The 24,849-nt window shown below is 34.4% G+C and overlaps 4 protein-coding genes across 5 annotated transcripts in view; 1 reads left to right on the top strand and 3 right to left on the bottom strand.

Annotated features, from left to right (window-relative positions):
* LOC106143273 (papilin) overlaps positions 1-6,420 on the bottom strand; it is a 96,132-nt gene extending 89,712 nt beyond the window's left edge. The window contains exon 1 of the mRNA XM_060949246.1: positions 6,187-6,420. Coding sequence (XP_060805229.1) covers positions 6,187-6,206 — 20 coding nt within the window. The 5' untranslated portion in view covers positions 6,207-6,420. The remainder of the gene's footprint in view (positions 1-6,186) is intronic.
* A 1,647-nt stretch (positions 6,421-8,067) lies between these two features.
* LOC106129496 (uncharacterized) lies at positions 8,068-13,677 on the top strand. The gene is made up of 5 exons (XM_060949322.1): positions 8,068-8,209; positions 10,790-10,929; positions 11,084-11,239; positions 13,145-13,220; positions 13,565-13,677. The coding sequence occupies exons 1-5, from the start codon at positions 8,068-8,070 to the stop codon at positions 13,675-13,677; spliced, it is 627 nt and encodes a 208-aa protein (XP_060805305.1).
* Positions 13,678-13,766: 89 nt separating this feature from the next.
* Positions 13,767-16,282, bottom strand: LOC106129279 (uncharacterized). The gene is made up of 4 exons (XM_013327797.2): positions 15,844-16,282; positions 15,148-15,318; positions 14,868-15,000; positions 13,767-14,453 (listed from the first exon to the last, which is right to left on the bottom strand). Exons 1-4 carry the CDS (start codon positions 16,115-16,117, stop codon positions 14,336-14,338), a joined length of 696 nt encoding a protein of 231 aa, XP_013183251.2. The 5' UTR covers positions 16,118-16,282; the 3' UTR covers positions 13,767-14,335.
* Positions 16,283-17,180: 898 nt separating this feature from the next.
* Positions 17,181-23,997, bottom strand: LOC106129067 (tryptophan--tRNA ligase, cytoplasmic). Of its 2 annotated transcripts, none has more exons than XM_060949302.1 (9): positions 23,845-23,997; positions 23,473-23,587; positions 23,094-23,162; positions 21,677-21,836; positions 21,241-21,423; positions 19,932-20,109; positions 19,182-19,388; positions 18,760-18,891; positions 17,181-18,225 (listed from the first exon to the last, which is right to left on the bottom strand). In XM_060949302.1, exons 2-9 carry the CDS (start codon positions 23,582-23,584, stop codon positions 18,064-18,066), a joined length of 1,203 nt encoding a protein of 400 aa, XP_060805285.1. In that variant the 5' UTR covers positions 23,585-23,587; positions 23,845-23,997; the 3' UTR covers positions 17,181-18,063. The 2 variants fall into 2 exon arrangements, with proteins under 2 accessions (XP_060805285.1, XP_060805286.1); XM_060949303.1 differs by having other exon boundaries at positions 23,766-23,986.
* Positions 23,998-24,849: the final 852 nt, after the last annotated feature.

Raw genomic sequence — 24,849 nt, 5'->3', positions numbered from 1 at the left:
AATTAGTATTATATACATCACAGTCAGCTGAAAAAAAAAATGTATATGCATCTAACAAAGATTCTCTCATTGCTTTATTCATGACTGATAATTTGATTCTGAAAAGGCAATATGAAAAGAGAATTTGCAGTTCCACCAATGGTAAAGTTAAAATAATCAAATTATCGAAACACTCATTCTTTTTTTTAATATTATCCCGTGCCTGGGCAGTAGAAAAAATTGAGTATTAGACGCGTAACATTAAAAAAAAATTAAACTTACAACTACTTTCAAAGCGCAAGTAGTTTTATCAATTTTAAAAAACTACAAATTTAGATCAAAATCTAGCAAGTGGCAACCCTAGTAAATCGTTCAAAAGAATTCGTATTGAATTCCGATGCTTTCCCCGACAACGTAGTACGTAACCTTGACTACGGCGGTCCAATCATCTCACAAATTCACTTGTACTTTGTACAGACAGAAGATATAGCAATAATAGGCTATTTGACTGTATTAAAAATATACATTTCTTTTATGTCATCCGTCTTAATATTATTTTTTTGAAGCGATTTGTAATAACGCGAGATAAAAATATTGCATTATTTTAACAAAATCCGTCTCAGAAAATTAGGTTTATTTATGCAGCTGTCACGTGACTAAAAACGAACGTGATTGGCTATTTCTATTATGACGTCAATTATCCATAAACAGACCGTGGATCGTACCGTTCCTTAGTGTTCGCTATTATTTTTCAAGATTTTATAAGTGATTGATCGCTCAGGATTACTCAGATAACATAGGTATTTAATAATGAAAACCAATTCCGCGAAAGCTGACAGTCGAAACCTACCAAAAGTGGACGCAATAATGGTTGACGTCGTCTTCAAAGACAATCCAGATTTCTATGCTGCCGAACTGAGGAATGTGAAAACATCAATGTAATTATATCTTGGTAACCACTGATCTTAGATCATGATCTGAAACCACTTCTTGCGAATATTCAAATCCATCGGCAAAGAAAAAAACAGTTTCGTAGGAGATTTTATTGTTGTATTAGTGCATTGAGGCACTGCACAACATTTATAGGAACTCATTTTAATAATTTTCACACATATGACGTGGCACAAGTTAAATAAAACAAGATAAAATCAAAACTTTCCAAACACCAACAAGCTTTGTATGATATTTACACGAAATTTACGTCACTGCATGCCATGGCCGCCATATTGCTAAAAGTCGCGTTTTGGCGGCATATTTGAATATTTCATTTTCTTTTTCGATTTTTTAATAAAATAGCTGTAATAAAGGCAGAAAAGTATTTTTGTAGGGCTCCTTATAAACAAATAAATACCCTAAGATAGTTTTTAGAACTTTGTCAAATAGCCTATTATAACGAGTACAGTCAACGTCATAAAAAGGATTTAACGGAAAATTTAAAAATAAATTGTAACTGAAACTTAATAGCATATTAGTAATATTAGATCTAGAGGAATTAATGTTAATATTGTTATTATCATATATTAGCATGTAACCACTTGCAATCTCATACTTTTGAAGCTCGAACTTGGACCAGCACTTTGCTGCGTTTAGATTTATTTCTAGATATTTCCATACGAGCGACCATTATAGATAAAGAAAGACCTATATTTAATGCAACTTATGTGTTACGGGATAGACAGAGTCAATAATGACAAGACATGGCAAGGCTCTGTTAGATAGCTTAATGATGTTATTGAGATAGTGGGAGTTTTTTGTATTTTGATTATCTGAAAGTGGAAAGATTACCAAATGTATTACCCATACCCTCGATTGACAATAATAAAATTATAAAATTATTGCATATAAAAAAAACAGCGAAATAAACTAACTTTTTTAAAATAAAAATTTTTGCTTAATTATTGGAGTACCCGAAACCGCCGAGCTTGCATGAAGAGAGTTATGAATGTGGATGAAGCGAAGGAAGTATGCAGAGATCGTGGCAAGTTGAAAGATGTAGTCTCTGCCTACCCCTCCGGGAAAGAGGCGTGATTTTATGTATGTATGTTATTGCTGTTTATCACGCGTACCTTTATACATTTTGTTTATAAAATACCAAGTCGTTTCAGCACCAGGTGCGAACCAAATGTAAGTTTACGTTATAACATGGCAACACTACATTTTATTTAGATTCAAGGTCAATTAAAACCATTTGTTTATTTTCTTATTACGTAAACGAAGATAAAGTACTTTTCTTTTTAGATACCATCTTTACCTACGATCTACACTGAAATATATTTTTAATACTAATAATGTTCTTACTTACTAATAAATTGTAGATTATTGTAATTTAATAAAATATTTTATTTTTTAAAAAGAAATAAGTATCTTCGGTTCTTATTGTGCGACTTGCGACTACTTGAAAACAAAAATATGAATAGAACAAAAATAATTAAAGATAAATAAAATACATACTATGGATTCTTACCTAATTCGCGGAAAATATTTTAGTTATTTCACATTTAAAGTAAATAAAACAGGAGTTCTAAAATAGTTTGACGTAACGTTCAAACCGGCTCGCGCAAGCGCTCCCGGCTTCGTCTTGCCTACGTCTAGGCTATCTTTAAGTCTAGACTTCTAGCGGTAGAACTCTCAGTCTAGATCACGTTTCGCTTGTACCTAGATGTACTAGGACGGCATGGGGACGAGGAGGTGTGAGAAGACTAGAATCTAGCTTCCAGACACCAGACGAGACGGCGCGCTACGGGCGACACCAGCGACAATAGTATAAGGCTTTACATGAAGCTGAAAAGTAGGTACTTATTTGCCTACGTAAAAAAAATACGTTACATCCAAAGAATCGATAAAGTACACGCCAATTAAAAAAAAAATTACTCGTATATTGTGACCTAAGTCTCAACACTATTAAATTACTTAAAAAAAATTCGTTCTTAAAAATACTGTTATTTGAAAAGTCACCTACTAAATGAAAGTTCACGTTCACTATTTATGAAGTTTAAAATCATTCGTATGTATATTTTTTCTAGTAATAATTACTATGTCTACTATAATTTTTTTGATGCCAACTTATCAATAATTAATTTGGAATGCACTTTAAAAAATTACTTTTTAGATCAACTATCACGGCAAAAAAAAGCTTGTAACCTTTAAGTAATATTTTGAAATCTGTAGTATTACTACAAAGTCTACAAAAGAGTATTTACTTTTCCACGAAAATATAGAAATGTTATTTATTTATTTAATTTAAATAGCAGAGCAAAATTTTAGTATACAAAAGATGAAAGGACAAAAAAGATGATGATAAAATATTAAATTTCAGAGCTTATTTCTAAGAGTAAGGATTTTTTTATTATGTATTCGTATAAAAAAAAAGCTTCCATACTAGTAGCGAAGAAAAAACATGTTTGCTAGATTGTTCTCTTCCGTGCATATCGTAAAAGACAATCAAGGGTTAGTAAATGAAAAATTGAGATATATTTCAGGCGATGGGCTAGCCACTTTTTGATATGTCCGTCACTTAACCAAATACCTGAACTGTCCTTTCGGTCTTTTCAAGACGTGTATTCCGTGAGTATATATAAGTAGTGAGAAAACATAATAATTGTCGTCACTGCCTTCACTTCACTGTAAAAATGTGTTGGGTATATTAGTGAAATGAGTCTTATTAGTCGTCTGTTTTCTAGACTTAACGTTTCGAAACCTAAGCAGTAAAATGTATAATCGTCTTTAATTATATTGACAGTTGGCCCGTTTAAATTTTAACAGTTTTGTTAGTTTATATATTTTGATAATGTGGGCTTTTAGTTTCTTCGACAGAATACAATTTATTATGTTTACCAAGTAACACAGTGAAATTGTACATAACATAATGCAGATATGTAGTAGGCTTTAAAAAACTTGGTTTGGTTGCATTTAAACAAATAAAAATGTACCACAAAGCATTTTGACAAAAACAGTGCTTCACCGAGATCTGTCAAAGAAAGTTCTGAACGAGATATCGCAAAAACGAACAATCAAAGGCGGGTTGAAAGCGAAATTTCAAAGAAATTGCGTGCGCCTCATCCTAACGCTACTGTTTGCAAAAAAAATATATTCAAAATCAACAAATATCACGCAAAATCACACCTTATTACTTGCACTTTAAATTATATTTTGAATTAATGCAGTATTTAAGAGCCTTATCTAAATCTTCTAAGCGTAATTATACGACAGGACACAAAACCGGCAATGAATTTATGCATGAAGCAGTGGAGAAATTCTCTACTCGAATCGGCTGGATGCAGGTTAAAAGGAACAATAGTCTTAGTTTTAATCTCGCCTGTGTTTTTTTTGTCAGAAGATCCAGTTCGTGCAGGGATTTACGACGCCTGATCCCCTCCCGCCGTGGACGTACAAAATGTGGAAGGTAAAGAATTTTAGGTTTATTATTCTAAAACAAAAAGATGCGCAGGATTTGAAAAAATAGATCAATGTTTTATGAAAAGGATATGTTTTAATTTTAACCCATTTAACCCTATTTTTCATGATAACAATTTTATAAAGGATTTGATATAAATCAAGAGGTGCTATGTTTTGTAGTAGAGATTTTAAAAAACTAAATGTAAGTAGGTACCTAACTAAAAGATTTACATGATATACATAAGTGACATTTCATTGAAACTTTTGATCCTTTCTCAGCTCAGAATATAGAATTCTTCATTTGAAGTTTGTAATAGGTACTTTTCTAGCTCATAGGTATAAGCATATAGGTTTAAAAAAATATTTTATCCTACACATACACATACACGCTGACCGATAAAAATAGCAGTAGTTAAGTATTTTAAAGTTTCTGTTATTTAAGTTAACACAAATTTAAATCAAATAATTAACAATAGGGACTCATTTAAAATTTCATTTCAAAAAATTAGAATATGCTTTTAACTACATAATATAATTTTCTGTTCTCTACATATTTTGTGACGAAGGGGTAAGAAAGGCTTGACATACAATTTACGCGCGGTTTTGTTCGTTGCAAACCCTCTGATGGCCGCAATTTAGCGAGATTGCTGATGGTATGTTAAGTACAGGGTTTTAAGCCAGAGATGGTTCGTTGACGCCTCGTTGTTATAAAAGAAGAAAAAAGTGTAAAAGGCTTTCATAATAGGAATGAAATGAGTTTATAAGAAATGACGATCACTTCCCTAGCTAGAGTATTATGACTTTGAAATGATTTTTACACGTTACTTATCGGTTTCCGGACTATATAATTACTTGAATGATAATCAAGAATTTAAGTGATAAAAGAAACGTGTTATTTAAAATTTTATGCGTGATTTTTTGAAAACCTAGAAAATTTGACTAATGTCGTGCGTTTGACAATAAAACGCCTGATAGTCTTCAATTGCAAAAGCATATCCCAGTGGCAAATGTTATAATATTATACCTCTATAAAATAGCCTCAATCATATTAGGAAATTCTTAATTTGTTTTATAATTCACAATAATGATATTCAAAAGGCTTAAAGTAGGTACAGAGAACAAAACATAACTTATTTTTGTAATTTTATCTAATATTATTTAATAGTTTAAAAAAAATCTGTTTCAATATGAACAAATTTTCTGAAATTATTTCCATACTTCACTTTTCGGTTCGGTTGCCTGGAAGAGTTTGCATGTATAAGTATAGGATAAGTTATTTTTGTTATAATTTATATGCCATAAAGGATATTCTTTCTATCTTCTTTTCGGATCTTAATTTAAAACAGTTATAAATACATATATCGGCATATTAATGCATGCACTAACATGACGAAAATTAAGTTAATTATTGAAAATCTTTATTTCTTACTATTTTTACTGTACCAGTGTACAGTCTGTCTAAAAAGAAGACAGATACTTTATACAGAAAAATATCACGTAAAATAGTTTCAATGTGAAATGCATAACTCGCTAAATATTTTTATTAATTAAATTATAATAAAAATATTTAGCGAGTTAATAAAATATTGAAAACAATTTAATTTGATATAAATTAATTGGTCGTAATAAGGCTCGATATCATGAATGTTTTACACATTCGTGATATAGAGTTAAAAAAATAATCAAAGGCTATTTGTGATATTACTCAAACATAAACACAACTATCTGTCCTTATTAATGTTGTGTAAAACAATTCATTTATTTAATAACTCAAAGATGTACAATTTAAAAAAAAAGGTAACTTAAACTCACCTTAAGTTCAAAAGCCCCATAATTACTGCAGCATGCCAGCTATCAAAGCCTCCGCAGTAAAAATTAAAAAGAAAACACAGAACAATCACTAAAAAGTCAGGCACACAAGTCGAAAAATATTTAAAAGAAAAAACCGAGTTCTAAATTCGAAATTCCCGCGCTCCGAGCGCGCCGCGAACCGCGCAGACGCACTAGCAAGTGGACTGCGGAGTGCGCGCGCAGCCTCCAGCGAACAATGTGATGCGCGGGCTTCAAGCGACCCCCTCCACTGTCATTCATGAAACCATCCACTCAATGGACGAAAGCTTCGCGCTTTTGATTGCGATGACTTCTGAAAGGACTTTACAACTGAAGAGGGCTTTTAATAATAGATGCTGCGTTTTGACTGATTGCTTCCCACTTGGACATATTTATTTAATGCAGAGCGCACTCTGCAATGTTATGTCAAAATATACTGAATCACTTTATCATCAACAAGCTCTGTCTACCTAACATACGATTTATAAGATAAGCTTCTCACACGAAGTCTTAGTTTATCGTAGGTCCATATCCAATATGGCAGTTGTAAAAGGACTCTCTTTAACGGTCAGTTCTATCAAAGCCATAAGACTGTTGATCAGGCAAATATAAGGTGTATTCTCGTCAGTTTGTTATGAAAGATTTTGTTTAGTGCTTAGTCATATGAGCGTGCTGAAGAGTTTGAGACAATCTATCAACAAATTATTTCAAAAGTTTATTTATTTGACCTATCAATATAAATACATATTAATCACGTCTCCATCCCTTACGGAGTAGACAGAGCCAGCAGTCGCGAAAAGACTGAGAGGCCACTTTCAGTTGTATTGCCGAATGACGGAATTGAGTTTCCTACAGTGACAGGGTCGCAAGCTCATCGCCTAAAAGAAGGATCCCAAGTGTATCAGCCTTTCCCTTGATTAATTTTTACAATCTGCACGGGAAGTGAAGCAGCTGGCAGACACTATGTTTTATCTTCGCTACCAGGCGTATCGAAGCCATAGGAATCGTAATTCTATGAGCTCAGCATAGCAACGCACACGATAGGCGGATATAAAACCTCAATAAGCCTCACTTCCCGGTAAGGTCGAAATTTGGCAATATTTCGCAAGTGCGTTATCGGCTATCCTATGGTCAAGTCGGGAAGCAAGTGCGTTGCACAACGGCCGAACGGAAGCCCACATACCCGTGCGCCCACGCATGGGCCTATCGCTATCAGCTTCCGTTTACGAGCGCTACTATTATTCTGTCTTTGGATTGGCACATTGGTAGCGTTTTCAACCGACTGAAAAAGGAGGTCAGCGTTAAGAACTCTTCCTTCTTATTATTTTAGTCGCGGTGGCGTCCTATCTTGAGAGAAGTCCGGGGTGTGACTATGACTGCGATTCTGAAATGGGCAAGACAGGTATTACTTGAATCTAGTCCCGTCTGCCCTCCAAAAGGTCTTTTCATGGGAACCCTGTGTTACTATGCAGGATTCCCTATGATAATTTCCCTCACTGTAAACTATCGCATAGCACTCAGACTAATGTAAGTACTTAACTCTGAATAGAGTAATTGGTAACTTCGGCTTCTAATAAAAAAAAATAACATGTTAAAATTTTGAGAGATTAATGTCTAAACCTTAGTCTGAAGCCAAGGTCGGTTATTGATGAAGCAGATACGAATTTTGTTGAGAACATAAATAAAATCTTCTTATATAAAACGCTATATTAGTACTGTCAACATCATGAAAAACTTTACGAAATATTCTTCATTCTTTCAACCTGACAATCAGTTTTTGCCTTCAAAACATATCTATTCATTTTGTTACAAAATTTACAGTTTATATTTTTTTGTAAATTTATAGTTAAGTATTTTAGCAAAATGTGTGAAAATTTGAAGCAGGATCGCATAAGATGCGAGGCATGCAGAACTATAAACTTGGCGAAACATGTCAAACATCCGAAGCCTGATATGCAGATATATGAGAAGTGTACACCGGAAAAAATATGTGTTCCTGTTCAAGGTAAGGTTAACATTTTAGTGGCTGAAATACTTTATTTTCAGGTTCTATCAGTATACAGTAGAATATTAGAGTAGTAGAACCAGAGGTTTGGAACTGAGTCGGGTGGATTGCAGAAATCTGCAACGGTCTGCAAAAGACGCCTTGATTTTTAACCTAACGGCGACAGAAGGATGTTATTAAATCGAATCCTTTAAGGTTTTTGTATAAGTTTTATCGTTTATTAAAATTTAATTTATTCAATTTTAAAATTGTTCAAGATATATGTATAACCTTATTCAACGATACCTATCTCAAGGTATTCCTATTAAATAAGGTTAACTTTAATGGTATTTGTTAAATTTTCGTTAATCTTTCTATTCCACTATTGAGCCGCGGAAATATGAAGGTGTAACAAACAATCAAAGATTCGCTTTTTTTTCTACTTCTTGGTAAAACAGATTTGTAGTACATATATCTTATACAGGGACAAACGATAAATCCAAACCCATATAAAGGAAAAACTAGCAGGTTAAGCTAATTTCGCGCATTCATAATATTTCAAAATACCTAAAGTTTAGAAGTTTTTAGAATAACATGAAAAAATATAAAAAAATCTCTGGGTAGAATTTTAATCTAATATGTTTGCGGACATACAACATACCAACCACACCAGGAGCAAAAGTTTATCAAGTTGTACAACAACAAAACGCCTATACTTGACATGGTTCTGCCAAAAGAATTTAGGATCTCTTACTATAAGATAGAATTCCTTTTGGGAAACTTGTCTCGTATCTGCCGCATTCAGGTGTCACGCATATCCTGGTGATCTATGCGCTCCTAGTACTTATACCAGTTAATACCGATCCGTCTAGCAGGTTTCTTTCATTCACTGTTCGTCTAAATCGATTTTTTTTATATGCTTTGTAAAAGTGATTCAAAATTCGTTTGTTTTCTTCACACTTCGTCTACATAAGCTGTCTTCAAATTTTATGAGAGGTAAAGTTTAGGATTTGCTATAAACGACCACTGTGTAAATATTTGTATTGTCGGTAACTTATGTCGGTAAGGTAAGTAAGTAAAAATTTTGTACTACCTAAGTAGGTACTAAAAAAAAAACTAAAACAATATGAGCTACTACAAAAAGTATTTATGCAAAGAAAAAAAAAAGATCTTTTATCATAATTTTCATTTGATGTTATTTTTTATTAATTAAATACCTACCTATCAGAACATAGAATATCGATAAATCAATGAAATGACAGCATAATGATGGGACAGTCGAAGGCCACCAGTGTCGTAACTCATTTCAGTTATCTTCCTTAGGTTATTTTTGAGCTAGTCTAGATAACGACCGGGCGAGTCAGTGACCGGCGGCAAACGATTAAAAAAAATTGCAAAATATAATATATATAGTTTAGAATTTAAAAATCTATCGAAATTTTACATAAAAAAGAATTCACACATGATATTATCAAAGAATTCTCCTCTTCAGTGTTTTCGCCAGGTGGAAGAAGAAGATTGTCAAAAACTAAAGCTTTGTATAAGTAATGTGCATGATCAGATCACTACATAGTATAAAGCAAAATTGCTTCCCGCGTCAGTCCGTCTGATTTATGTATGTATGTATGTACCTATGCTTAATCTTTAAAACTACGCAACGGATTTTGAATCATTTTTTAATATATACTATCTACTACCCGTGCGAAGCCGAAGGGGATCGCTAGTTACAAAGTTATATTTGTTTTGATGATTATTAATTTAGTTTCACAACAATAATACATTGGTGTGACAATCGCATCAAAAAACAAAATTACCTTTTACGTATGGAACCCCTTAAACTACCTTAGATATGCCTAACGAAGTACGTAACACGTTATTTGAATGAGCGAGTCTAAAACAGCTCTTACCAAGACGTCATACGTATTTCTTGTTGACAGCAAATAGAAAGCAAAAGCTTAAATAAATTGTAAGCATATTAAAATTCTGAATTAGTTTCGTAAGATGACCAGCAGTATAAAATATTATACACTGCCAATGATGTACTTTACTAACAAAGACTTACATCCAGCTGATAACTTACCTACTGAAAGAGAGAGCTATATTATGGTTAAAACTAAAATATTGATGGAGTGGAGATAGCAGATATTTTCATGAAACACACTTTCATGAATGAAATATTGATTCGCTTCGCTGTAACAACGCTGTAACGTAGTACGTTGCGTTCGATCTCTTGAAGTTTCTCGCGTCCTAGTATTTATTACAAATGATGTAATCCCTGCTCCGTGATGTTATTTTCTCTATTATTTTAGTTACTTTCAAATTGCGCTTGTAATACGTATAAAAAAATTAAGATAAGCATTTTTTTCACCTTAAATCAGAAATTAAATGAATACCTTATGGGAACATTAGGTGTATCAATTTAGTTCAATTTGATACACCTAATGTTCCCATAAGTACAAATTCGGTCTTTTCGAGACTGTTGGCTCTGTCTACCCCACAAGGGATATAGACGTTTTTATGTTTTGTATGTTAGTAGATAAAGTGTGTACGTTAAAGTAATTTTCGTAAAAAATTCCACAAGATGATGTTACTTTTTTACAGAGGTACCTCTTAACCCTACATGTATCAAGGTATGCGACAAAGAAGAATTCAAGCTGAGGAAAAGTGGCAAAGCAAAGAAAATAGCAATGCCGAAAATGCCCTTACCTTACGCGCATGGCAAACTAATGTACGCCGTCAAAGTAAGCTCAATATCGTTATGCTATCCTAGTACTCCGTAACTTCTTGATTCGTTACTACGAATCAGTTCTAACGAGTTCATTTAGTTAACCTCCTCGATATTTCGTGATTGTTGGTAGATATTGTAACAATTTTGAACTGCATTTCTCTGTTTAGGCTGGTATCCTGGTAGGCGCTGTGTATTTTACGTACACTCAAGGCGTGTGGGGCGACCAGCAAGATGTTTCCGAGTGTCTTCGCCGATGGTCAGAATACATCCGAAGTATTAACACTAGGCGTCCACCCAGTTTTGATTTGTGTGGTAACGTCATAGTAGGTTAAATTTTTGTCTTTTAATCACAGTTTATATGTATATACCTACCTACTATATGTATTATTTTAATATTTTTTGTACAGTATTTACAAGGAAAAGAGATAACATGTCTTCTTCGACTTCATGTGTTCCTAGTGTATATAGTTACGTCATCGCATTCGATTTCCATTGTGCTCATTCTAGCAATGGGTTTACTGTCAATTATTCATCAGGTAAATTGACACACTAGCTGTTTTAGCTCTAGGATAGAAAGATGAGATCGATAGGAAGCATCAAAGTAGACATTAATTGATAGGAGACTTGCAATTACAAACAATTAAACTTGATAATTTTCTGGATGATGAGATCAGCCCGGGGAAAGACTACAACCGGCGCTGACTAGGAAGCTAGTCACAGGTCTGATTTACTTGAACCGCGAACTCTTTCAGTTTACGTTCGACTAACTTGCTAGGTATCTTATTTTGCTATTGTGTTGAGGACTTCTACAATTACCAAACCTAATGCCTACATAGTTAAACAATTCATTATTGGATGTAATGACTAGGTATAGTAGGTATAGATATTAGTCACACACACGTTTTTATATGAGGGTTGTCGTACAAACAATCGCAGTATAGGACGTACCTACTGGCAAACTCTTATAATATTATGATATCCTAGTACACTGGAGTCTACTTCAAGACGGATGGCATTATTGTGCCATCAACAAGTTATATCGATAAAAAATTCTATCAACGTTTGATAATTATTATTTTATACCTTGCCCTGTCTAATAAAAAAATTTTATGTTTTGTGCGTTAGGTACCTATATCGCAGTATGTATAAGTTCGCTCGCTGAATAGACCTTGCCTTATTCGAGCAATATTTCGTATAGTAATTATTAAATTACTTACTTATTGATTTTGACAAGTATAGTTCCCCATTCCCTAATGGGAATTAAACCATTCCTTTACATTCGGTATCAGACATCACTCAGAAATGGACACACTCGGGCAGGCCAACACGCTTAACGCTTGTTGCGCGGTAAAATTCCTTGAAATATCTTCGAAGTTATGATAGCCTAGTAGTTACCGATACTCGCATACGATGGATGCCACCGTTAAAAGTCCGAGCTAAGCTTGCTTTACGCTAGCGATTGTAGTGTAGTTTTGTTTTAACAAGTTTATTTTTTAGATAGATATTTATTTAGATTAATCTGGTTAGCTAGGTATACATACAAGGCAAGTGTAAATGAAAACTTTGGAAAAGGAAGCTCTTGATGGACGTATTTTTTTTTTTAATCTGAAACTTCAAAAAGTTTAAGGTCCGTTATACACCGGCAGACTACATCATACGGATACATGACCGGTTTGATCAAGCGCTCGTCTTTCAACGCCTCCATTTACACCCGCCTTGTTTATTATACATGTAACTGGTACATAGCTTTTCTCTCTGATTAAAAAAAGCAGCCATTCAATAAAATTTGAAAAAAGTTCTAAAATGAGAGGAGACTGAGCTAGTAAGTCCTTGATGTATGTGGATATCTGATCGCGCACGTTGTGGGGTGGGCGGTATACAACTTCCTCTTTGCTGATAATTCCCTGGTATAATTGGGTCATATTATTGACAATGTTCTGTTACAAGGATTTCGTTAATGGCATGATAACTTGTCGGTGGAGATAGCAATGTCAGTATAATTACAATTGATGTAATTATACCTACCTTTATACTTATTGTAGTAAAAAATTAACTGAGATTCCATGATTTTATTTTGAGCCTCGGTTAATAAGGCAATGTTAATTGAAGTTACTTCTGCTTATGTTACTCCTCGGTATGGTTCTGGTACAGGTCTTAGAGTTAGTAGAACTTGGTTCATGTTTGAGACTAAGAGACAAAGAGTGAACTATGTTGTTGTGTAATTACAGAAAAAGGAAAGCACTGAAAGTATACTCGCGCCCATATACCTCATGTACAAGGAAGTAGTGACAACTTGTTTTTCTGGTAAATACCTACTACTTAATTACTTACCTTGCTACTTAATATCTCTTGCGTTAAGTTCTTTCTGGAGAGATTGTATTGTGATTCATACTTGTATGATACGAATATAATAAGGAACAAACTCCTATCGAGGTGAACCTTCTTGATCTCTTTTATGATCTTTTATCCGGTTTAGATAGAAAAATAATCATGCAAACTCAAAAACAGCTCTACGATTTTTGAGTCATGGGTGTCGAGTGTCTATGCATTTGTTAAATATTTTAGGTCTGGTTATCTATCTTCACTGGCTGGTAATACTTTTGTTAAATGTAGTTCAATTTTGTATTAATTATATTCTTCTTTCTAAGGGGTCGTCAAAGTTCCTTTGCTGTTTAAATGCGCCTACGTAGCCTATCTCGATGCGATGAAGAAAAAAGAGGAACAAGCGAACATTGAGAGGAAGATCAGAAAGAGAGGTTAAATTTGTGAGTGAGAGTTTCTTGTCACGTCTATTTTGTGAAATAAAAGTAGGGTTCAAAACGATCGTGTAAAAATAATGTAAGACTCTGTTAAAAATATTGTATTTCTCATAATTGTATTAATAAGCTTAAAACTCTTTATGGTTTTTATTGCAACCCTTCCCTCTTGTAGAGTTAACGGCAGAAACCCCGGTAGGTGGTTTTGGTTTTTATAGACTGAAAAATTATTTATTTATCATGTTTCGCTGCCGTTGACTGTACACATTGTAAAATTAGAGATGGCTTTGAAGTAAGCGCCTGTTGGATTGTAAATTAAGCGCGCATGGAGAAATTTGCCGTGTTCATATTGTTGTACAATTTTACTAGTATAGTATAGCAGATCACAACGATCTAGACCTGCGTTTTTCAAGCCAATGGCAAATTTCGTCAGCTAGGATAGCAAGTAGACAAGATAATTAAATCTCATATTATTCTATCAACCCGAAATTCCATTCGAACACAAAATGTCAAGAAACATATTCTACTGAGATTCTCCGTAATCAGGTTGGGGGTTCATTTGATTAATTTCTAAAATTGTAGCTGTATCATAGTTTATAATAGCACAGGCCCCAGGCAAAGAAAGCCTAGCCTATGTCCAGTTCAGCAGTGGGATAGGAGTCGCTAAAATCTCTGTTGCCGCCGCCTCAGCTCCGAGACTTGTGTTTCAAAGGTTAAATTTTCTTCAATTGTACCACCAGAGAGAATGTACTCTAGTTGACGGATGTAGGAGATTGCTATCCTGAAAAAGTTATATTCTGTTAATTTTTTATCAACTTCGTACTCGGTAGTCTAGAAAGGTTTAAAACCGCAGTGCCAGCGTCAAATACCTACACATGACTTTTATAATATGTTACATATGCGTTGTACTCAGTTGTACCGGCAGCGCAGTGTGGTTCCCGGCACCAATAGAAAAGAATATACACACTCCATCTCTTTCCCATAGATGTAGTAAAAGGCGACTAAAGCAAAGGCTCATAAATTTGGATTTTTCTTTTAGGCGATGGGCTAGCAACCTGTCACTATTAGAATCTTAATTCTATCATTCAGCCAAACAGCTGAACGTGGTCTATTAGTCTTTTATTATGACAGGTTGCTAGCTCATCGCCTACAATAGGTGGACTGGCAAGGAACGGTGAAAATTGGTATTTAATACCTGAGGCACTCAATCTTGGAGTATTTCTTCTTGGAAGGCTTGGTGACTGGTAGCTTAGACCGCAGCAGATCAAAGGCACGGTTCATGTCCCTCATTCGTGTCCTTTCTCTGTCGCAAGCTGTCTTCTTATACTCTGAAAGGTAAGTTCCCATACGTTACTTATATTTTATTGCATGTAGGTAATAATCATTTACGGACCACGCGCTCCTTATCATATTTCTCGTACCACTGGGTATTGTTACGCGTGCTCTTGCCATTTCATTTGCTTGATAAGTATTACCTTTTTCAAGTTGTAGTGCCCTCTCTTTCCAATTCAAGATGGCCTCCTGCGGTGGATCTTCATTGTACTTAATAGTTTCTTGCGACTCGTGGGAAAAGTCCAAAGAAGACTCAGAATTAGCTGTCTCTTGGACTACACTCTCTCTGAACTCTTGCTCGTAATACCTAGAACCTGGAAGGTTTAAATGGATAGAAATCTCAGTTTAACATTTTAAATGATATTTTTCTGTTTTTCTGAATTTACTCTTTGTTTTTGTGTTTTTTGCTATAAGTTTAAAAAAAAATCAGGTAGATATGTCGCTGAGCATTGGTAAAGACGATTATTGAACTCATCCTCTTCCAAATTTAAGATTCAAATTGTGAAAAAAAATTATATAGGCACATTTCCCGTGGTGCAGAATGCGGATTATTTCATTTTGACAATGTTTTCGCAGTCCACGTAAGTGATTTTGTTAGGTAGACCTTAGGCCCCTATCCCATTTTCGTCATAGCATATTCTGGGTTGTAATACCTACTCTTAGCTGTTAGCTATCAAAATTAGGGTGTACATGCTATTTTAACTGGTGTTTAAAGATTTGTGCTAGCTTTTGCTGCTGGAGTTTTTGCTACAGATTTTGTTAAGAGATGTTAAGGTAAAGAAACTTATGACAAAACCTACATGAGTAAGAATGACATAAGGATTCGCAATGAGACATACCTTCGTTACTCGAATGTTCTAGATCATACGGCCTGAAATACGTCACTCTCCGGGGCTCATAGTCCTCCAACACATAAGATCTATGATGCGCTATGGTCTTATCATACTTTTTATGGGAAAATGTATGCTCTTCCCGTGGTTTGTCATCAGGCTTCCCAATTTCTAGAATAACTCTATCTTCTGCCTCCCTCTTTTCCTCTTCCTCTCCTTCTTTGACGACGTAGTTAGCTATTAGAGGGATTGGATGTTCGTCATCATACGTCTGATTATACATTTTACTAAAAAGTTTCTTCTTTCGGCACACTTATTTTATTACTGACTGTACATAAACGTGCAGACGGTTCAATTGTAAGTCGATAGATTTTTTTTAGAACTGATCACTATCAATTACACGATTTATTACAATATTTACAACAATATGTGATGTCGCTTCTACCTGTTCTACTTTAGGACTGTGTCAGCCATACGCTATCCTATTGTCATGTATATTGGATCAAAGTTGCGTGGACTTATGTACACAAGTGTTGCGGTACAATTTTTAGTTTTCTCGACCGCCTTAGCGTCTTTGTGTGGCAAACTATTGTCTTTTTGTTTGTTTTGGAATATATTATTAATGTGGTTTAAATAGTAAGGATTACATTGTGCTACATATGCAGTATAACTAATATATTTATTTTAACCAAAATTCTTGCCAATGGAAATGTAAGCCGGACCTAAGTGACGGTTGGTTGAACGCACGTTTATAATAACTAACCATATGTACTATTATATATACCAATTATAATTGGACTTCCATCCTGCCACCAGGAAAGATTTATGAACAGTTCACAGCATACCTACCTACCCAAATTATTGCAAATTCGCTTATATTACCGCTCTTTACAGGATAATTCGGTACGCGGTTGACTATACGCTTATTTATTAATATAAACGAAGTTGTTGGGGCAGTGTATACTACCACTCTGAAAGTAGCTCCGTAGATCTACCCTACTATTTTTTTTTCATATTTATTATTCTATACCCTCTGTGTCGAGGCTATTGGTTTTTTATATTTATATTTATTTTGTATAAAATGCATGCCCATACTTTATATAAATATTGTTTTCTCAGTAAGTGATTTATTTTATGTAAATCTTATGAGAATAAAGTTATTCTAAACCTAAAAAAACCTAACTCTGTATGTAGAAATTTTGGAGCAGGATTTGGGCGACGAGAGCAATTTGCTCGCCTGTATTTTCGGTCAAGTTCTGAATTTCTAGCCACCGTACTATTTTAGACTGGGGGTGGACTTTTGGTATTTGCATTACTGAACATAATGCTAAAAAGAAACAACTAAATTAATATTAAAATGACAGATTTTATTATCCTTAGCAGTAAACTCACAATACTGTTATGCTTTAAGCACAGCCGCTTTCACAAAGTATAAATAAGGCCTATATTCGTGCGACAAACAAACATACAGACATTCAATGTCATGATAATATTAAAAACGAAGTAATACTCTTGGAATTAGCAAATAGTCAATATAACTATGTGTAAATTTCGTTACAAGCAGACAAGTTAAATTAACCAATCACAAATCTTTATTCTGAGTGATCGTAACCTGATTGGTCTATCAATTTAAACAGACTTAGGAACGCACATATATAGACTGAAATTGCTTTGTAGTTTTAGTCTATAAAGAATCCTTGTGGTGAATAAAAATTATAAATGCTTGTGCAATAAATAGAAGAAATCAATATTAGAATAATAAATTATGCCATGGATAACTGTATAAAAAGTCTTTAAATTTGTTTTTTTTTTATATAAATACCATTCTAGCTAGCTATAGGAACTGGCCGCAAAGCAATGCATTTTTGTATTAGACAGCATTAAAACAAATACATATGTAAAATGCATTTCAAAAAAAGAATTGATATCTGAAAATTTTATTGAAAAGTTTCTCCATTGAAATGTAAAAATATTGTTAAGTTTTTGTAGTAATCTTTTATAACAGAAATAATTTCAAGGAAATTAATCGAGACTACAACTGCATGTTACAAAATAGTATACTTGAAAACTTAAAATTTGTTTCGATCAAACTCTGAGATCAATCACTAACAAAATGGCTCCAAAAATCCAGATCAGATCATTCACTGAGTTATAAAAACTCTTCGGAACGAAATCACCTCACGGCCGCTTTGATGCTTAAAATAAAAATAAATTAATTTAGTCTATGGTTTAGAACTCCAGTTTTCTCAGTTGGAAGTACTGCCGCATGACGTCATCAGTGATGGCGGCCCGCCGCATCTGGTACGCCTGTATGTATGGGGTTATTGTGTCTATGGCCAACTTTTTCAGCTCACCCGTTAGTAGCTGGCCGCTTTCGTATTGTTTTTTAATCTGGAATTAAAAAGATTTCCTATATTGAAAGAAGTTTTAGACGTCAAACTTCAAACTAGACTGCTTAGTTTCCTAAATAGTTCCCGGCACGAAAGTTGAACAAAATTCTACTTTATAACGCTGCACAGAAGATTTTTTTAAATGAAGTGTCAAAAAATAGGGTCTACTTATTTGCTGGGTGCACCTTAAGAACCTTTGAAGTCTTCTATGAAACGAAATGATTAAGGTATCCGAACTCCGTATATTATCTTTTGCGCGCTCCCGTGGGAATTTCCAGAAAAAAGTAGGCATATTTGTGTACCAAATTTCATCAAAATAGATTGAGTCGTTTTTAAGTTTCGTTTCGTTACAATCATAAAAACAAAAATATTTTATCTTTATTATTAGTGCGGATATCTTAAATCCAGTAACATAACTACTTAAACAAAACATCTTGCATTATAAAAGCATATTTAATGTTATCAGAGATAACATTAAATATGCTTTTAACTACAGCATGACCTTCTTTTAATCTGTTACAATACAATATCTCACCTCCAGCAATCTATCGTCGTCTTCCAAGAAGAACGACAGGTACTTGTAAGATATGTCCACGTCAGTGTTGCCACCTTTCTCCCTGTGTTCCTCGACCGTCGCCTGCCCGCCGGAGAATGCGTATTTGTTTATCTGAAATGAATTTCAAATGTTTATTTTATGTACAATTTATGTCTAAAATCGACACATATAGGTTATATCTGGAGTCGATAAAGGATATCCTTAAGTCGATTTCTAGTTGATTTATGATAGACTTTAATCGATTTGGCGTTGATTATGGTTGACTCAAATCGACTTGGAGTCGATCGTGACAGACTTAAACCGATTGGGAGACATAATCGATTTGGAGTCATTTCAGGACTTAATTGTAAAGAAGATTTAGTCCTTTTAGGATCTATTTGTGTTCAATGTAAAGGGTTCACCTTATTTTTGATCTGCTTAGGCGTGTCATTCAGGAATATAGAAGCATTAGGGTCGCTGGCAGACATCTTGTGTTGAGCTCCTTGCAATGCGGGTAGGAATGACGAATGTATGAGCGCGGGTTTTGGCAGCTTCAGACGTGAGGCCACGTCGCGAGTCATACGGAAGTACGGGTCCTGATCTATTGCGCACGGCACTAGGCATGGTAACTGGAAGTAAAGAAAATTAATAAAAAAATCTCCATCATTCGTTCACAATACTTTTATATGACCGAGATATGTTCCTAGTCAAGGGTGTTGAGGCGCGGAAATAATTTATAAAATGGCTGTCATCTACATACATAAAGTACATTGGCTATATGCAGGTAAGTAGGCAGATACAACATTCCACTAGCCAGTCCCTACATTCTTTTTTTCATACAAGTTAATGATATTAGTTTTTGTTCAAGGATACAACACCCTTGAATATTTTTATTACATAAACGTGCACATATTATACATTAAAAGATGCCAATGAATTAAATTTAACACAATTTATTATAGATCAGTTCGCCACATAGACCATATTCGATATATTTATGATACAAAAATAAGTTGGTATACTATATATGGCTTACTGTAGAACAAAATACATAACACATAATCACGTCTATATGCCTTACGGGGTAGACAGCCAACAGTCATCAAAAGACTGAAAGGCCACGTTCATCTGTTTGTCTTAATTATAGAATTGAGATTCAACATAATACTCACCACTTTATTATCAAATATAAAGGGGAATGACGTTGAGAAGGCTGGCGCGGCCTCTATTGACGGGAAGGTGATCTTGCCGATGACGTCAGAGTCCCCGAAACCGAATATGCCTTTAGCCTGATTGTATGTCACACATTTCTGTATCCGCACCATGTTCTGGTAGAAAGCCGGGCACTGGCTGGAAACAATTGAAATGGAAAAAAGTGAAATAAATATAAGGATTCCCCCCTCTTCATTCCAATATCCATATAAGTCGTGTGGTTCCCAGCACCAATACAAAAAAGAATAGGACCACTCCATCTCTTTCCCATGGATGTCGTAAAAGGCGTAAGGGCTTACAAACAAGCTTACAAACTTGGGATTCTTTTTTAGGCGATGGGCCAGCAACCTGTCACTAGTTGCATCTCAATTCTATCATTAAGCCAAATAGCTGAATGTGGCCATTCAGTCTTTCAAGACTTTTGGCTCTGTCTATCCCGCAAGGGATATAGACGTGACCATATGTATGTATGTATGTATCCATATAAATGTCAATTCCATCATTAATCCATACAGCTTAGTATAGCCTTGCAGTCTTAAAAAGATTGTTGGCTCTATTTACCGCGTAAGGGATTAAAACGTGATTGAGTGTATGAATGTATACGCGTATAATAGGTAGTTGGGCCGTGCAGTTTCTAACGACTACGAGTTTCGAACCCTTTTTCAACGGGATTGTGACCCTAAAGGAAGTATGTTGATAACCTGACTTAAGTATCTTTTGCTATCAAGAGGAAGAAGTAAGGATAGTGGCAAGTACATAATATAGTCTCTGCCTATCCCACTGGAAAAGTGGGGTGTTGTATGCTATGTGCATACCAAGGTAATTTAGCTTACCACACACACGCATGCATTATGACGTATTTATTATCAAATAGATAATGTGTCAAAAACAACAACATTGTCATTTTACGAAACAAGATAACCCAATGAGTATGTAAGTAGGCTATGTAATATTATTGGATCTTTGGAATGTACAGGAGGATACATAGAAAAGTATATGTATGTAGTATATTTTTCCATGTGGCCCACTGTACAGGTGGTGATTGGTCAACAAACGCAATGTATAAATGCTGTAAACATGCAATTTTTTTTTATTAATATTACTTTAATTTTATGATTCAATCTATACCTTTTTTGTATGAATATAGTATAGTTCATTCATACAAAGAGAAAAATCGGGTATTATAGTTAAAACATGTGCAGATTGGCTGTCAGAAACAATTTTTAACTCTTTATTTTAAGAAACCAAACAAAAAATTGTTATACTAACCCAATAAAATCCAAATCGTTGAAAATAAACGTGTTTTTGGTGTCAAATCCTATGGCTATGATATCCTTGGCATTGTTGAAGGCCATCTGTCGGGCATCATCAATTTTGATGTCCCTCCACAGAGCCTTCTCATCGTCCGTCAGTTGGATTATAAGAGGGACGTTAAACACATCCTGTAGCCATCTGAAATATAATGCAATTGAATATTACTGATGTAACAGAGGCAACGGCTATGAACCAAAGAGCTGGTGTTCAAACAAGGTTCAGGTTGAGATGGAAATTAAACTTTTGCTAATTGGCCTGGATCTTTAATATGAAATGTAGTATGGTTAAGTTAGTGTCCCAATCAAGTCTCAAACTTTGGGACTAAATGAATCTGTATATTATATGAATAAAAATAGAAGAGAAATAATAGTGTAAAATTAGATATTCATACTTAGTAAACATAAACGGTATCATGTGACCAAGATGCATGCTCTCCGATGACGGCCCTCTGCCTGTGTACAGGTAGAACTTCTTGCCAGCTTCGTGCAGGTTCAGAATATTGTGCATGTCTCGGTGGGAGAAGAATACACCTCTTTTTAACAGATGATGAGCTGAAATATGAAAATTTACTTTTATTAAAAAACACAGAATAGCATTCTATTATTTTCTTTGTCTTTTCCCAGAGGGGTATAGAATACTATTTTTTCCACTTCTTTGTTCTTCTTCTACCAACATTCATCAATCCATTCATGCTACGTCACGATTGGGAAACATCAGGACCTTTCACTAATTACATCTTTCATAAATGTACATAATTGTCAAATATACAAAAAAAGAATAATGAGTGTGGAGGATGCACAAGAGGTCTGTAACTATCATAGCAAGTGAAAATCCATAGTACAGTGGAATCCGGTTATAACGACGGTCAAGGGACCAGTGATATTACGTCGTAATAACCGGAAGTCGTACTAAACAATCATTTTTTTTTTTTAATAATCATATACAAAATTTATGTACATACGTATTAATACGTATTAAGGTGACTAATATATAATAATAAGCCTTTTCTTGAAGCATGGGCCCATTGACGGGTATTCCTCGATTACGTTGCAGCTTAAACCACTGTAAAAGTGCCACATCAACTTGTTCTTGAGACGACTCCCTCACGCGTTTAGGTTTTAAAACGTTTGCGTTAAACAAAGGTTCTATTTTGTGTTTATTCTTTTTTATTGTGGATATAGTCGAGTGATTTACACCAAGTTCCTTCGCAATAGTTACATTCGACTCGCCAGCTTCTAAACGTTGTAAAATAAAACTTTTTTCTTCAATAGAGAAACTTTTTCGCTTAGCCATTTTAGTACGCGCACTCACTTGTCACCCGCAAATTAGGAAATGTAACATAAACAAAACAGACAGTCTGCGATGCATGGGCTAGGTAGGTGCGCGGGGCGGGGATAGCTTCTATTATGTACCTATAACTTAGATTTGTTTGTAAACACGTCGACGCACGTCGTTATAACCGGACAATGTGCGTTGAATTCCGTCGTTAAAAGCGGTCGGTCGTTATAAGCGGAGTCGTAATAAACGAATGTACTTTCATAGTGGCTCGATACGAAACCAAACATATGTCTATAGTTGCGTCGCTAAAAACGGTTGGTTGTTATATGCGAAGTCGTACTAAACGGATTCTACTGTATCTGCTTTTCCCAATGGTAAAAGGCATGATGATATGTATGTATGTATAAATAAATGTGCAATCACGGAAATAAATTTCAGCCAACTCAATTCTTAATAAATATGCGACTTAAACTCTAAAATCACGGAAATAAATTTCAGCTAACTCAATTCTTAATAAATATGTGACTTACCTTTATGGCCTGTTACTTTCTCAAATCTTGCTATAAGTTCATCATCAATTTTTTGACTGCCAAATCTTTCTGAAAAGGAAATAGTAAGTCTATAATTCAACAGACCATCATGTTTAGTAAACTAAATACATACCTTTTTCTTTTAATAAAAGAATGTGTCCAATAATATGTGGGCCAGAAAATAGCTTTCATTTTACTCATAGTTTAGATTCAATCGAATGAGATGTAATGAAAAATGATATTTGTGTAAATAACTTGTTTGACATTCATTTTTAATGAAACAGATAAATTTACCATGCTACTTGTTATTTTCAAGTTTTCAGTTGTTATAACTTCATATTTTCAAAGCATTAAAGTACCTATTTAATTACATACTTACTTATTAATTTGTCATAATCTATACCAGTTTCAGATTTCCCTGTAACAGTCCATGGATTTACCACATCGTCATCATCATTCAGAGTTAAGTGGTTTAACTGTTCCTCAGCCATTTTCTGAAAAAAATATCACAACTGAATTAATTCCAACTTTCCATATGGAATTGATTTCAACTAGTGTGTTGTTGAAGATTCATAAAATATCTTTTGGATGGAAAGAGATGTAAGATACAACATAAACTTACACATATTTGTTTTAAAAACTTAGAAATAAAATAGAAAATGTAGTTAATACCTTAAGTAACGTGTTGGCAAGTAATTGGTTAGGTTATAATGAATATGTTTAAATTAATCCACAAATGCTTGATAGTTACCTAAATTCTTTCAATTTGGATCTATCTTAACAGATGTATGATGCAATTTCTTTACAAATTCATTGATTTTCAATAAGATGTAAACCTCACAATTTTTTTCACACACATTAAATCTCAGTTAGGTAAATGATGACTGACAGTGACATGACAATTATTAACATGACAAGGCTTTATGACAATTGTGGGACATTGACAGTTTAGTGCCTGTTTTTTGTATCTTTTTAGAGACATTTACTTTTGGACGAAGAATTATATTCACTCGTTCACAAGTTTTTAAAAGAACCAACAATGCGAGTCGGACTCGCCCACGAAGGGTTCTGTAGCGGCCCAGCTGCCCTTAGTATCTCAAACTCATAAAAAAGTTACCAAAAGATATGTACCTAAATACATACATATGATCACGTCTATAATGCTTGCGGGATAGACAGAACCAACAGACTTGAAATGACTAAAAGGCCGCGTTTAGCTGTATGCTAAAATATTGAATTGAGATTCAAATAGTGACAGGTTGCTAGCCATCCCTTACAAGAATCCCAATTTTATAAGCCTTTCCCTTAATCGCCTTTATGACAACCATGGGAAAGATATGGGGTGGTGCTATTCCAAAGTTCCGAGAACCACACGGCACACCATAATGACCTAGATAACTAGATATTGAAGTAATTTAGCATCGAGATGTGTCTTTTAATAAAATTATGTGTCTGGATTGGGGAAATCAAGTTTGGGTTTTACTCGATCTGTCTACCGTCTGATCTACGCAACCATTGCAGGAAACTATCATGGATCATGATTAAAGTTGCACTATGTGATTGTGCCTATTCCTCAAAGATGGAGTGGTGTGGTCCTATTCTAAAATACCAGAAACTACATAATATGGCACTTTTAAATGTCTACCTAATTATTTTAATAGGCAATATATTTTAATGTTAGAAAACATTTCGTAAATTGGCTAATACACTACAACCTACTGATTTCGATCCAATTATATCATTACTACCCCGTTGT

Source organism: Amyelois transitella, chromosome 18 (assembly GCF_032362555.1).
Source record: "Amyelois transitella isolate CPQ chromosome 18, ilAmyTran1.1, whole genome shotgun sequence".
NCBI classification, from domain to species: Eukaryota; Metazoa; Arthropoda; class Insecta; order Lepidoptera; family Pyralidae; genus Amyelois; species Amyelois transitella.
This window is presented reverse-complemented; position numbering and strand designations above follow the sequence as displayed.

Excerpts from the sequence above, each read along its gene's own strand:
- LOC106129496 (XM_060949322.1), top strand. The coding sequence starts at position 8,068 with ATGTGTGAAAATTTGAAGCAGGATCGCATAAGATGCGAGGCATGCAGA. Across the intron at positions 8,210-10,789 it reads AATATGTGTTCCTGTTCAAG|AGGTACCTCTTAACCCTACA; the intron begins GTAAGGTTAACA and ends ACTTTTTTACAG. Across the intron at positions 13,221-13,564 it reads AGTGACAACTTGTTTTTCTG|GGGTCGTCAAAGTTCCTTTG; the intron begins GTAAATACCTAC and ends CTTCTTTCTAAG.
- LOC106129279 (XM_013327797.2), bottom strand. The coding sequence starts at position 16,117 with ATGTATAATCAGACGTATGATGACGAACATCCAATCCCTCTAATAGCT. Across the intron at positions 15,319-15,843 it reads AGAACATTCGAGTAACGAAG|GTTCTAGGTATTACGAGCAA; the intron begins GTATGTCTCATT and ends TAAACCTTCCAG. Across the intron at positions 14,454-14,867 it reads TCCAAGATTGAGTGCCTCAG|GATAGCAATCTCCTACATCC; the intron begins GTATTAAATACC and ends TAACTTTTTCAG.
- LOC106129067 (XM_060949302.1), bottom strand. The coding sequence starts at position 23,584 with ATGGCTGAGGAACAGTTAAACCACTTAACTCTGAATGATGATGACGAT. Across the intron at positions 21,837-23,093 it reads GAAAGTAACAGGCCATAAAG|CTCATCATCTGTTAAAAAGA; the intron begins GTAAGTCACATA and ends TTCATATTTCAG. Across the intron at positions 18,226-18,759 it reads ACGACGATAGATTGCTGGAG|ATTAAAAAACAATACGAAAG; the intron begins GTGAGATATTGT and ends TTTTAATTCCAG.